The sequence below is a fragment of the Salpingoeca rosetta genome, assembly GCF_000188695.1.
Source record: "Salpingoeca rosetta unplaced genomic scaffold supercont1.9, whole genome shotgun sequence".
Lineage (NCBI taxonomy): Eukaryota > Choanoflagellata > Craspedida > Salpingoecidae > Salpingoeca > Salpingoeca rosetta.
The window spans coordinates 1331700-1344199 of NW_004754925.1; the positions used below are offsets into that span (position 1 = coordinate 1331700).

Consider the following 12500-nt stretch of genomic DNA (forward strand, 5'->3'; position numbering starts at 1 on the left):
TTCCTCCTCTTTGGCCGCGCGCTCGCGTTCAATTTGCTCGAGCCGCTTTGCCGCCTCTGCCGCTTTCTGTCATACGCACACGCACACGCACAGGCGCACGCACACGCACGTACAAGTATACAAGGCAAACACGTGAGGCATGGGCTGGCTTGGCACCTTTCTTTGCGTGCGTGCGTGTGTGTATGTGTGTGTTTGTGCAAGTGAGGCAAGATTGGGTGGTACGACATGCCTTCTCGGCGTCAACATCGTCCCAGATTACAGCCGTGGAGGCCCACTGAATGCGGGCCGGCTTCTTCTTCTTGGCTTGCAACTTCCACAGGTCCTGCGTTGGTCGCACAGCCAGCGTTGCGTGAGCATACATGAAGAAGACAAGCACAGTACAGAACATAAGGTGGGGTGATACGATGAAACGTCGATATGAAAACATCCACACACACACACAGACAACAGCAATACGAACACAGTCACACACACAGCCACACACACAGCCACACACACAAAACACACACACACACAACGCAGCACGCACACAACGCAGCACGCACGCACATACACACACACACACACACACACCGAATGCTCTCTGGACTTCCAGCGGCGAATCTGCTCCTCACGCATGAGCTCAAAGAGAATCTCCCGCTGTGCACCAAACACGCAAACACATAAGCGCAGTGTCAAACCTGTGTGACGTGACCCTCCCTCTCACGCACTCAAATATTATTTATGCTTGCACACATGATGGCGTCAGCACAACGACACGTGTCTTCGCGCACACTCACACTCACACGCGCACGCACAAAAGCACGCCGTTCCTTCATCATGTCCTTCATGCCCTCTGCAACATCTTTTCCCAACCGAACACAACAGCAGTGGACGCACCTGATCCTTGGACAGTTCTTCGAGGATCTCTGGATCCACGAACATGTCTTGCAACACAGTCTCGAGAAAAGACATGGCGCCGGTCGCAGTGGTTTCCCCCACGAAGAGCAACAGCAAACACACACCGGTGAAGACAATGACAAGCAAGCACAACAGCACTCTTCTCACTCAGCTCAGGGAGCAAGCGTTCCTTTGGCTTCGTGGCTTTTGTGGCTTTGTGGTGGTGTGTGTCCTGAATGCGCAGCTGGCTTGGTGTTGTTGTTGGTGTTGTCGAAGGACGCGCAAAAAGGGGGAGGAGGGAGAATTTATTTTATTTTTTTTATTCTGCAACAGTAATTGTGCATCGAATCAAACCCATGTTATTTCCAAGCCTGTTTTATTTCCCGCAACACAACCACACACGTGCAAAGGACCACCACCCAAAAGACCAAGCTGCTCGCACGACAACCTACAGCCACAGCCACAGCCAGCGGAGCAAGTCTTCGTTGAACCAGCCAGCGAGCGTCGCCATGCCTGTCATGAACAAGCGTCGGCGGTGGACAGGGCCGTCCAGCCTTGTGAACCCCAAGAACACCAAACACCGCCAATCTGCGGCTGTTGCCTCTGGCAGGCAGCGCCCCAAGCGCAAGGGTGCCAAGTCCGGCGCCGGTGCCTTGACAAAAGCCGCTTTGGACGTGCATAACATGCAGCAAGGCGACAACACAACAGATGTCGAAGCAGACATGAAGTCCATCGCAAGTGCGTCTTCTGTGTGTGCCTGTGTGCGTGTGTGTTTGCGCGCGCGCGCGTGTGTGTGCATGTGTGTATGCGTGCATGTGCGTGTGCGTGTATGTGTGTGTATGTGTGTGGTTGTTGTTGGTGTTGCTACTGACCCTGACTGATGGCTGATGCCTTGTTTGCTCGATGGATGATGCCTTGTTTGCTCGATGGCAACGAAAGGTGCCTGCCGGCATTCATTGCATGCATCGGAGTTCTGACCCACCTTCTCGATCGCCCTCCCCCTCCCCCTCTTCCCCTTTGTTTCGTTGCTGCGTGCGCGATTGTGCCCGACACAGCCACTGCGCTTGGAGAGCTTCCCGAGAACGAGATTGTGGAGACCATCTTCGCCCCTGTCAAGAAAGTGTGGAACTCCCAGAAGCCAGCCGATCTGGTGCGTACACGAGGCGCTGCTGATCTGCCATCTCCTCTCTGCCCGCGCATGCACCACTTGGTCGTCGTTTGTGCAGTTGTTCCTCCGTTTGCTCCAGTTCAAGAAAGTGTGATTGCTGTTTCAGTTTCTCATACGCCCTTTGCTCTTGTTCATGATGGTGGTGCTGTGGCAGGAGACGTGCGCCGTCTTTGCAGCCATCACAGAGAACATCCAGGCCAAGGAGCTGGGCGAGACGCCCGCCACATACTGGGCAGCGCTCATGTCCACGCTCGGCTCGCTGGTGGATCGCCCGTCGGAGAGCGATTCGGTCGGCGCCGTGCTCTACCTCCTCAGCCTCGTCTGCAAGGCGTACGTCTAGTTTCAACGACACGTTGATTGGAATCGAATGCATAACAGTGCACCACCACCCACCATACATACTTCACGCAAATCTCAATCCTTGCTCGCTGTATGCCCACTTCACGGGGCCTCTCCTCACGCTGTATGCGTGTCTCTTTGCACACACACACACACACACACTCGCACACACATGCACGTTGTATGCCCGTGGTGTGCAGTGTCCCGCGTGCCATCTTGGGGAAGCGCCACGACACCGCTGTGGAGCTGCTGGCCAAAGTCATTGCCAACTTTGGCCACAACCCAGACCTCGGCAACCGCCCAGTCGTCAAGGTGCGGCGGCAGAGGACGTGTTGTGTGCTGAATGATAGCTTGTGTGTGTGTGTGTGTGTGTTGTGTTGTGTGTGTGTTGTGTTGTGTGTGTGTGTGAGTGTGTGTGAGTGTGTGTGTGTGTGTTGTGCAATTGCATTCGCTCGTGTTCGTGCACCTGTGCTTCAGCCATCGAGCCATATCAATCTCGACGATGTACACCTCACGATGTCCTTGCCTTGCCTCGTTGCACCACTGCAGGGGATTGTGTGCATCAAGTTCCAGTTGCGCGCTGCGCCGAGTACGACGTGGAAGGACGCACGCACACGCGAGCTCGCACAGCAGCTCCTGCAGTTCACCACCGACGCCCGCCCAAAGGTTGTGCATGCGGTTGTGTGTGTGTGTGTGTGTGTGTGTGTGTGTGTGTTTGCGTTTGCATGCGGTTGTGCTTGTGTGTGTGTGTGTGTGTGTGTGCGTGCTTCGCTTCCTCCTCCTCATGATCATCATCGCCATCATCGTTGATACTTGTCATGCCACGACTGTGCACACCAGGTCCGCCACGCCGCCCAGATTGCCGTCACAGACATCCTCGAGCTCCACGCCCACAAGAAGACAACGTTTATGAAGTATGCACTCGTGTTTGTCCTTCTGCCGCTGTGCCGTTTGGTGGCCATGTCCTCTGCTTGGACTTTCGCATGCCTTCACAACACGCAAGCACAGCATCCTCTCACAAACACACACACACACACACACACACACACACACACACACACACCACCACCACCACCACATCCCCAGGCTTGCTGCGTCGTTCTTCCTCGACCAGCTGAGTACGGGCAGGAAAACGGCTGACAAGAACGTGTTGTATGTGCTCGGCATCCTCAAGTCCACACTCTTCTTCTTCCCGCCTAACATGGTCTCAGGTGCGACACATACACGCACACACATGTACACGCACGCACACGCACACACACATATATATACACACACACATAGAAGCACACTTTGCAGTTGATCACGACCACATCAGGATGCCCAACCTTTGACATGCACGGCCATACGCATACTCATCACATCATTGCTTTGTCGTTGTGTGACACCTCCGCCCTCCATTTATGTATGTGTGTGTGTGTGTGTGTGTGTGCAGAGCTGGCGCGGGCAATGGCCAACACGCTGCTGCTCGGAAACGCAGTTGCCACGACCACCTGCCTCAACGCTTTCACAGGTGTGTACATGTGTACACGTTTGTCTGGGGCTTTGGGTTGCCTTTGTATTCTTTCATTCCATTCGCCATGACGTGAAACGAGCTGTGATCGTACGCCCCTCATCATCACCACCACCATCATCATCATCATCATCATCATCATCATCATCATCATCATCATCATCATCATCATCATCACCATCATCATCGCCATCCAGCGTTCTTTGCGTCGCCGCTGAGCCAGGAGCTGCCTGTGTCGACTGCAGTGGATGTGTACAAGAGCTTTGTGCCCAACTGCCCTGCTGTGAAGGATGTTGCGCCACGCTGCACATGGAACACAACCGTCACCCGCGCCGCCGTCTGCATCGCACAGTACGCGCAACCCGCTTGCACACGCTTGCATTGTGTGTGTGTCTGTCTGTCTGTGTCTGTGTCTGTGTCTGTCTGTCTGTATGTGTGTGTGTGTCTGTCTGTCTGTATGTGTGTGTCTGTGTGGCTGCACGTGATAGTGGTCCCTTTGTGTGTGTAAGTCACGAACTCAACACTCCACACACACACACACACCATTCAACACGTTTCCTACAGGATGAGTGCACACGAGGGCGCGGCGGCCATCTCGGCCACCACATCTTCTCTGCGCGAATGTCTGCAGGACCGATCAAAGGCGCTCATCTCAAGCGCAGCCGCTAACTTCAGGGTGCGTGACTGTGGCGGTGGCGGTGTAGTGTGATGACGGTGGTGGTGAAGACACAGTGACAGTGGTGGGATGACACGGTGAAGCATACTTGTGCTTCGTTGTATGCCCAATCATACCAGCATGCACGCGCCCACAGCGTTTTCACCGCAAACCTTTGACTGCACGTCACACTCATTCGCCTTCATCGCACCAACGTCGTCGCACCAACATCCCACCATGCTCATATGCTCCTGTGTTGCTGCTGCTTGTTGTGTCCACCAGACGCTGTTCCGTGTTGGCGTGAAGGCCATGCTGGACAAGGCCACCGAGGCAGACGCAGACGCCGTGCAGGGCTGCATTCAGTCCCTCATTCAGAAGATGGACGAGAGTACGTTGGATGCTCCGCCCGTGTACTCACTTGATTGCTCACTTGATGTTTTGCTTGCTTGCTCTGACTAACGCTCACACACGCGTGCACACGTACTGGCACCGTGCGCCTGATATGAGAGCTTCCAACCACACCTTCGTCATGAATCCGCCCTTCCCTCACCACCATCATCACCACCGCCACCGCCACTATGATGCTTGCGTGTGCAGGCCTGTCGTACCGGTTCCAGATTGCATTTGAGGAGGTGCTGCGCTGCATCTCTGATCTCGTGGACGCCCTCGCCGCCTGCCGCATTGCCAACCTCGGCAGCCTCGTCAACTCCCTCGTCCAGGTCCGTTGGATTATCGTGGCAGTTGTAGTGTTGTTCGTGCAGTTGCACTTGCTGTGCTGGTGGTGGTGGTGGTGGTGGCCCGTTGACGTTGACGTTGTATGTGCAATACGTGAAAACGTGTGTGAAAGCCCCCCCTCCCCCAAATCACATCGCTCACACCAACCCTCGACCCCCCCCCCCATCTCATCGTGTGCGCAGCTGCACGAGACGCCTGGTGTGTCGTGCAAGGGCAATGTTGAGGACACCATCAAGCACTGCATTCGCTCCATCGGTGCAGAGGAATTCCTGAAGATCCTTCCTCTCAAGCTCGAAGAAGAGGTGACATGTCACGTTGTTTCGTATATGCTTGTGTGGGTTGGTGGTTGGTTGCGTGTATCTTCTCTCCTGTTTCATCGTCTCACTCTAATCACTGTTCCTGCCTCACTCCCTCACACACACACACACACACACGCACATACACACACAAACACCCAACGCCTTTGTGTTACAGGAGGAGCAAAGCGAGTTCCCTCGCGCGTGGCTGCTGCCACTGCTCAAGGACAACGTCGCAAACAACACCGTGAGTCACATGCACTGCTGCTGCTGCCATGCGTTGATATATTTCCATGTGTTTGTGCGCCGATAAACACGTGCACGCATGCGCGTATGCAAACGTGTGTATGCACACACTCACACACGTCCCTGCTCACTCACACACGTACACCCACAATCAACACTCGTGCATACACACGCAACACACCAACACGCATGTGCATGCTCGATCAGATTGCGTTTTTCAGCCGGGAGCTGTTCCCGCTTGCCATGCGCATGTACAAGCGGAAGCAGGCGGCGAAGGAGGCTGGGCAGGCGCTTGCTGCAAAGACATACGACCAGCTCTACTTCCAGGTCTCACTGCACGTCCTCTGATAGCGGTGGTGGTGGTGGTGGTGGTGGTGATGGTGTTGTGTAGGGTGTGCGTGTGTGCGTGTGTGTGCGTGTGCGTGAGTGTGTGCGTGTGCGTGAGTGTGTGTGTGTTGGTTGCAAATGCCGCTGGACGTTGTTGAAGGTTGCCTTGAACATATTGGCCTCGCGCGTCTCGTATGCTCACACCACATCTCCCTGTGTCGCCTCCACTGTGTTCATATGTTGCCCAACAGCTGTGGCTGTTGCTTCCGTCCTTCTTCACCAACCCGAGCGACACAGCACAGACCTTCCCCACCTTTGCAAAGGTGCACACCGTCTTCATACATCAATTGTTCGCGTGCAATCAACCTGTGGTGGCTTCCACGTTACTCTTGTCGCCAGGCCCTCGCCATGATCTGCTTGCCTGCATGCATATGTGCATTTTGTATGATACTCAACTTGCCTGCATGTAATTTGCTTGGCACCGCTGTAGACGCTTGGCCTCGCCCTGCGCGACCACAACGATCTTCGCGGCGTCATCTGCAAGGCACTCGTCAACCTCATCACCACCCGAGGTCCGCACACGTGCGAATGCGCGCTTGTGTATGTGCGTGCATGTGTGTGCATGCACACATGCATGCATATTTGTGTTTGTCTGTGTGTATGTATGTATGTATGTATGTATGTATGTATGTATGTATGTATGTATGTATGTGTATTTGCTTGTTTGCTTGTTTGTTTGTTTTTGTGTGTGTGTGTGCATGCACATGTGTGTATGTACATTCCGCCCGTCCCCCTGTCATGACAGTCCGAGCGAACTTGTAAACGTCACACCACACGTCTCACCCCCCCCCCTTCTCTCTCTCTCTCAATAATCGTGCTCCCCTGCAGGCGAGGTGGAGGAGGATGCCAAGGCCATTGCGCAATACTCCCGCAACTTCATGCAGATCCTGCTGCGGTTGTATCTCGCCGAGCAAAGCACAGACAAGCGTGCCGCACTCAACAACACAATCACCGTCAGTTGCACGCTTTTGCACTTATTGGTTCGCATGCGAATACGTTCACGTGAATTGACACACTTTCTCGTGACTGTACCGCACCACAGTGTCAACCGCTTTCTCTCACACACACTCACACACACTCACACGCGCCCTCCACAACACACTCCTCTCCTTCCCCCTTCCCCCACTCCGCGTTGGTGGTGCCACGTGCTGCAGGCGTTCTTCGGCCTCATGTCGCCGGCGCAAAAGTCGCCGTATTTCGCGTCCGCACTCAAGCAGCTCCTCGAGGCCGACGAGACATCGGAGGTCCGCACCACCTGCCAAGCTCTGTGTGTGTGTGTGTGTGTCCATGTGTGTGTGTGTGTGTCCATGTGTGTGTGTGTGCTGATTGACATGCGTATGTTGCTGCTGGGAACATCGCTATTCACTGCATACCACTCTCATCCTCTTCCCGCACGTCCTCCTCACATCACACCACACCAACCCCGCATCACCATCCCATCTCCAACAGCAATGCCTGCGCCTGCTTGACATCATCAACGCGCTTGTGCCGGACCTTGAGCAGCCGGAGCAGCTTGAACACCTCAAGAAGGTGCTCGTGTACTCCCTGCGTGACACTGTCTCGGAGAAGGTGCAGAAGCGTGGCTACCGCCTGCTGCTGTCCGTGTGCTCGGCATCCAGGCAGCCGCTCCGCCGGTTCTTCCTCGACAACCTCGAGCACCTCCAGGTACGTTGTTGCCGCTGATGCGTCTGGCTGCGTGTGTTCCTTTGCGCTGTATTGTTCTGTTTCGTTGTTCGCTGGGCACTGGTCGTGGTGGTGTTGGTTGTTCTTCTGTGTTCCTTTGTTTGACTGCGTGCACGGCAAGTTTGCCCCCGCCCCCCACCCCTCACTCCGTGACCGCCACCATCACCACCACCATCACCACCACCATCACCACTATGCAGGGTGTGCTCAAGAACGCCGCGCTATCTGCCCGCCCCGGCTCCAAAGGCCTGCGCCTCAAGTGCATCCACTCCATTCTCTCAGAGACACCGGTGTGTGTGTGTGTGTGTGTGTGTGTGTGTGTGTGTGTGTGTGGGTGTGGGTGTGGGTGTGGGTGTGGGTGTGGGTGTGGGTGTGGGTGTGGGTGTGGGTGTGGGTGTGGGTGTGGGTGTGGGTGTGGGTGTGGGTGTGGGTGTGGGTGTGGGTGTGGGTGTGTGTGTGTGGGTGTGTGTTCTCGCTCATGTTTCTTCCCCTTGTTCTTCTTTCCTTTTCACTGCTCACACACCAACGGCCATCACTATCGTCGTCACCATCGCATGTGCAGCCGAGCCGGCTGAAGGCGACGGTTGATGAGTCGCTCGTGGAGGTGATGTTGGCGTCGAAGGAGGTCAACGAGGCGACGCGCGACGTCGCGTACGAGGTGCTCATCCTCATGTGCGAACTCGCCCTCGCGCACCAGGTCAGCACACGCGGCACTGCATGTGCACTGCATGTGGACTGGATGTTGGAACCTCTGCCTCTGTCGCTTGCTCGCGCTCTGCTTCCTGTATGAAGTTGTTCTTCGTGCAATGACCACCAATTCACCCACATTATGCTACCCCAACTCCCACCCGCTCTCACATCGCTCCTATTCACTCATCACCTTTGCAGGGCATGGAGGGATGCGAGCTGACGATGGATGATCTGTTCCAGATGATCGTGGCCGGTCTGGCCGGCACCACGCCGCACATGATCAGCGCAACCGTCTCCTGCATCTCACGCGTCATCTTTGAGTTCAAGGAGGAGTTTAGCCAGCACTTGCTTGACCAGACGACAGCCATGCTTCTCCTCCTCCTCTCATCCCCATCACGTGAAGTCAACAAGGTCGGTACATGGGTGTGGCTGTGAATGGCTGTGTGCGAGAGTGCGTGTGTGTGTGTGTGTCTGTGTGTGTGTGTGTCTGTGTGTGTGTGTGTGTGCGTTTGCGTGTGCGTGCGTGCGAGAGACAGAGAGAGAGAGAGAGTGTGTGTGTGTGTGTGTGTGTGTGTGTGTGTTTGTGAGTGTGTTTGTGAGTGTCTGGGCGTGCGTGAGCTCTGCCAACTTGCTCCCGTTGTCCCTGTTGCAACAACACGTTCGTGTAGTCCACTGCTGACTTTACACGAGTACCGCTGCCTCGTTATTCCTCACACCTCGCATCTGCCCCCTTGCCCCCATCCCACCCCACACCAACCAGAGCGTGCTTGAGTATGTGTCAATGTGCATGTCGACGCTTCCCCACGACGAATTTGACAAGCACATGAAGAGCGTTGTTGAGGCCATCTTCAACATGCCCAAGGACCGCCGCCACCGCCACCACGACAAGATCAAAATCCTCCTTCGTCGCCTCGTGCGCCGCTACGGGTACGTGTGTGTGTGGGGGGGGGGACGGGGGAGAGGGAGTGTTGTGTGCCTCCCTCCACCGCTCAACAACGCATGCCTGACTGCTCGCATCGACCACCACCGCTCACGACCGCTCGCTGGCTTGCTGGCAGGTCTGACCGGCTGCTTGAGATTGTGCCGCCGCAGCACCACCGTCTCATCACCAACATCCGCAAGGCCGAGAACCACCAGCGCAACAAGCAGGCGCGCATGAACGAGCAGGGCGACGACAAGCAGGACGCACAGGTGCAGTGGGCAATGTCTTGTTCGATGTGTGCAGTTGAATGTATGGTTGAAGGTGGAAATTTGTGTTTGTGGCTGTGTGTGTGTTGCGTGGATAGGAGAACGCGTGATTGCAGCCGCTGCGGCCTGTTGACTTGCTTGTGCTTTCCTCACTTTGCAATCATCCCTTTTTATGTATGTGTGTGTGTTCAGGGCGAGGGGCGTGTGCGCACAAAGCGCGGGAACCTGTCGTTCCAAGAGATTATGGACGATAAGGATTTTGTCGACGACGACGATGACGATGACAATGACGTCCAAGGTGCGGCATTGCTTGGGACCTTGGAGTGACAACGTTGCTGATGAGTCACGCTCACACGCACGCACACACGCACACACACAGCTGCTTTTTGTTGCATGCAAGCACACCATATCGCACGCGCATGCACGCTTCAAACACATGCACTGACTCAAATCATACGCCTCACCTACACTCCATCACAAACACACACACGCATGTTTCATGCTGCTCTATGTTGCCCCTGCTCTTGCCGTGCTTGGTCTTGCTCTGCTTCTTTTGTTGATCTGCTCTTGTTGACAGAGTTTGATGCTCAGGGCAACTTGGTGCGCAAGGCGTCCACAGTCAAGACGTTCCTTCGCGACGATGCCGAGGTGCACCGCGCGCGCCTTGCCTTCGCTGTGCCATGTGCACGTGGTGCATGTGTACCCTCTCGTTGGCTGGTTTGCACGCATCACCAAAGTATTGCCAAGGGATGATTGTTCACCTCGGTTATCACGTTGTTCCATCCTAGCTAGATTGGTGTGCCCAATCTCACACGTAACTCACACACATCACACAACACGCACACACACACACACACACATCACACAACACACACCACCACCACTGTGATCGCGGCTGCTGTGTTTGACGAAAACAGGACGACACGCCACTGGACCTGATGGACCGTGGCATTCTCTCGAACATCACCTCAGATATCAAGGCTGCCTCCCGCCTCAAGTCAAAGGCATCAAAGAAGAAGGGCACAAAGGTTCGTACATGGCAGTGGTGGTCTACTTTGTGTGTGTGTGTGTGCATGTGCGTGTGTGTGTGTGTTATGTCTGTGTCAGCGTGATTGCGTGTCTGCACTTTGCACTTGTTCGCGACATGTGTTCACGTGTGCACCATCCCCTGTCCGTGTATGCATGTGTGCATCTGAATGCGTGTGTGTGTGTGTGTGTGTGTGTGTGTGTGCGTGTGTGTGTGTGTGCGTGTGTATGTGTGTGTGTGTGTGCGTGTGTGTGTGTGTGTGTGTGTGCGTGTGTATGTGTGTGCGTGTGTATGTGTGTGCATGCGTATGTCAGGGGGACAAGATTGACTCTGATGACATCAAGTCGCTTGACGACGGCCGTCTCCTTGTTGAAGACCTTGAAGAGCTCCAGCACGGTACGCCCACCAGCCATGCCGTACTTTTGTGAAGGGGGAAGGATAGTTGTTTTTGGTGTGTGTCTGTGCTTGTGTCTGTGTGTGTGTCTCTGTGTGTGTATGTGTGTGTGTGTGCGTCTGTGTCAGTGTGTCGTGGATGGCTCACGAAGTTGCTTGCCATTGCGCTGTTGCCCCCACAGGCAAGAAGGGCCGTCTGTCTAAGCGCCATCTCGTCCCTGGTGCCGGTAAGAGCGACACAACATACACATCCAGCACTCCAACGCCCTACAGTCGACTGTGATTGCACGCGCACGGAGAACTCTCGCTGTGCGTCACCCCACACATCACGCCATCTTTTTTGTTGTTGTTGTTGTTTTTGCTTTCGAATGCAACTGATGCTTGCGCGTGAATGCTTGCAGGCATGGACATGGTGGATGACTTCGACGACGATGGCGATGATGATGATGCGGAGGAGAACGAGGGCGCCGGTGGCCTGACGTTTGGCCGCGGCATTCATCGCGACCGCAAAGCGTGAGTTGACCCATCCTGCGAACTTGGCGCGTGGTCAACCCGACGACCGGGAGCGTGCGCATGCACACACACATGCACATGCACATGCACATGCACATGCTCATGCACATGCACACATGCTCACGTACGCATCAAATGTGTTCCCATCATCGCTGCAACGCTGCCGTGCCGTGATTGTCAGGATGGCTGAGCAAGCGGCCCTCGAGGCAGAGAAGTGGGGCGATGGTGCGTATGACGGCGAGGACAGCAGCGATGATGAGGAAGGCGGTGAGCTGAACACGAAGCGCGCGCGCGTCAACACCAAGAAGCAGCAGAAACAAGCACTTAAGGCGCAGAAGGCGCAGGAGAAGGCGGCAGCGGTGAAGGGAAAGAAGAACAAGGACGCCCGTGGCGGTCTTGGTTCAGAGTTCAGATCCAAGGTGCGTGCGTGTGTGTCAATGTGTGTGTGTGTGCGTGTGTGTGTCTGCCTATTTGTCTGTGTGTGTGTGTGTCTGCCTATTTGTCTGTGTGTGTGTGTGTCTGCCTATTCGTCTGTGAGTGAGTGTGTCTGCCTATTTGTCTGTCTGTCTGCCTATCTGTCTGTGTGTGTGCGTACTTCCTCTCACCATCCGTGTGAGGTGGCCTGGAAACTGACGCTTGTGCTTGCTGCTGCCCCGCTCCATCGAACCATTGTTCTTCCCATACTCACATGCACATGTATAAACACCCATGCTCGTACACACACGTACCCTGCACCTATGCTGGTTGCGACTGCAGAAAGCGGCTGGTGACATGCGCAAGAAGGGCCA

At 55.2% G+C, this 12500-nt stretch overlaps 2 protein-coding genes across 2 annotated transcripts in view; one reads left to right on the forward strand and one right to left on the reverse strand.

Annotated features, from left to right (window-relative positions):
• PTSG_04184 (uncharacterized protein) overlaps positions 1–1168 on the reverse strand; it is a 5147-nt gene extending 3979 nt beyond the window's left edge. The window contains exons 1-4 of the mRNA XM_004995024.1: positions 880–1168; positions 574–639; positions 230–322; positions 1–66 (exon numbers count right to left, since the gene is read on the reverse strand). The exon at positions 1–66 is cut by the window's left edge and continues 20 nt beyond it. Coding sequence (XP_004995081.1) covers positions 1–66; positions 230–322; positions 574–639; positions 880–954 — 300 coding nt within the window. The 5' untranslated portion in view covers positions 955–1168. The remainder of the gene's footprint in view (positions 67–229; positions 323–573; positions 640–879) is intronic.
• A 220-nt stretch (positions 1169–1388) lies between these two features.
• The window catches only part of PTSG_04185 (uncharacterized protein), a gene marked incomplete at both ends in the record, with an annotated part of 11452 nt that continues 340 nt past the window's right edge, over positions 1389–12500 (forward strand). Inside the window, 33 exons of the mRNA XM_004995025.1 lie at positions 1389–1617; positions 1935–2029; positions 2202–2377; positions 2587–2698; positions 2936–3055; positions 3227–3300; positions 3473–3597; positions 3822–3899; positions 4097–4250; positions 4464–4575; positions 4837–4942; positions 5152–5273; positions 5472–5591; positions 5764–5832; positions 6039–6158; positions 6410–6481; positions 6649–6730; positions 7047–7171; positions 7373–7462; positions 7668–7883; positions 8102–8191; positions 8464–8598; positions 8790–9002; positions 9352–9518; positions 9650–9782; positions 9972–10077; positions 10357–10427; positions 10697–10807; positions 11121–11202; positions 11382–11426; positions 11601–11712; positions 11894–12131; positions 12469–12500. The exon at positions 12469–12500 is cut by the window's right edge and continues 54 nt beyond it. Coding sequence (XP_004995082.1) covers positions 1389–1617; positions 1935–2029; positions 2202–2377; positions 2587–2698; positions 2936–3055; positions 3227–3300; positions 3473–3597; positions 3822–3899; positions 4097–4250; positions 4464–4575; positions 4837–4942; positions 5152–5273; positions 5472–5591; positions 5764–5832; positions 6039–6158; positions 6410–6481; positions 6649–6730; positions 7047–7171; positions 7373–7462; positions 7668–7883; positions 8102–8191; positions 8464–8598; positions 8790–9002; positions 9352–9518; positions 9650–9782; positions 9972–10077; positions 10357–10427; positions 10697–10807; positions 11121–11202; positions 11382–11426; positions 11601–11712; positions 11894–12131; positions 12469–12500 — 3932 coding nt within the window. The remainder of the gene's footprint in view (positions 1618–1934; positions 2030–2201; positions 2378–2586; positions 2699–2935; positions 3056–3226; positions 3301–3472; positions 3598–3821; positions 3900–4096; positions 4251–4463; positions 4576–4836; positions 4943–5151; positions 5274–5471; positions 5592–5763; positions 5833–6038; positions 6159–6409; positions 6482–6648; positions 6731–7046; positions 7172–7372; positions 7463–7667; positions 7884–8101; positions 8192–8463; positions 8599–8789; positions 9003–9351; positions 9519–9649; positions 9783–9971; positions 10078–10356; positions 10428–10696; positions 10808–11120; positions 11203–11381; positions 11427–11600; positions 11713–11893; positions 12132–12468) is intronic.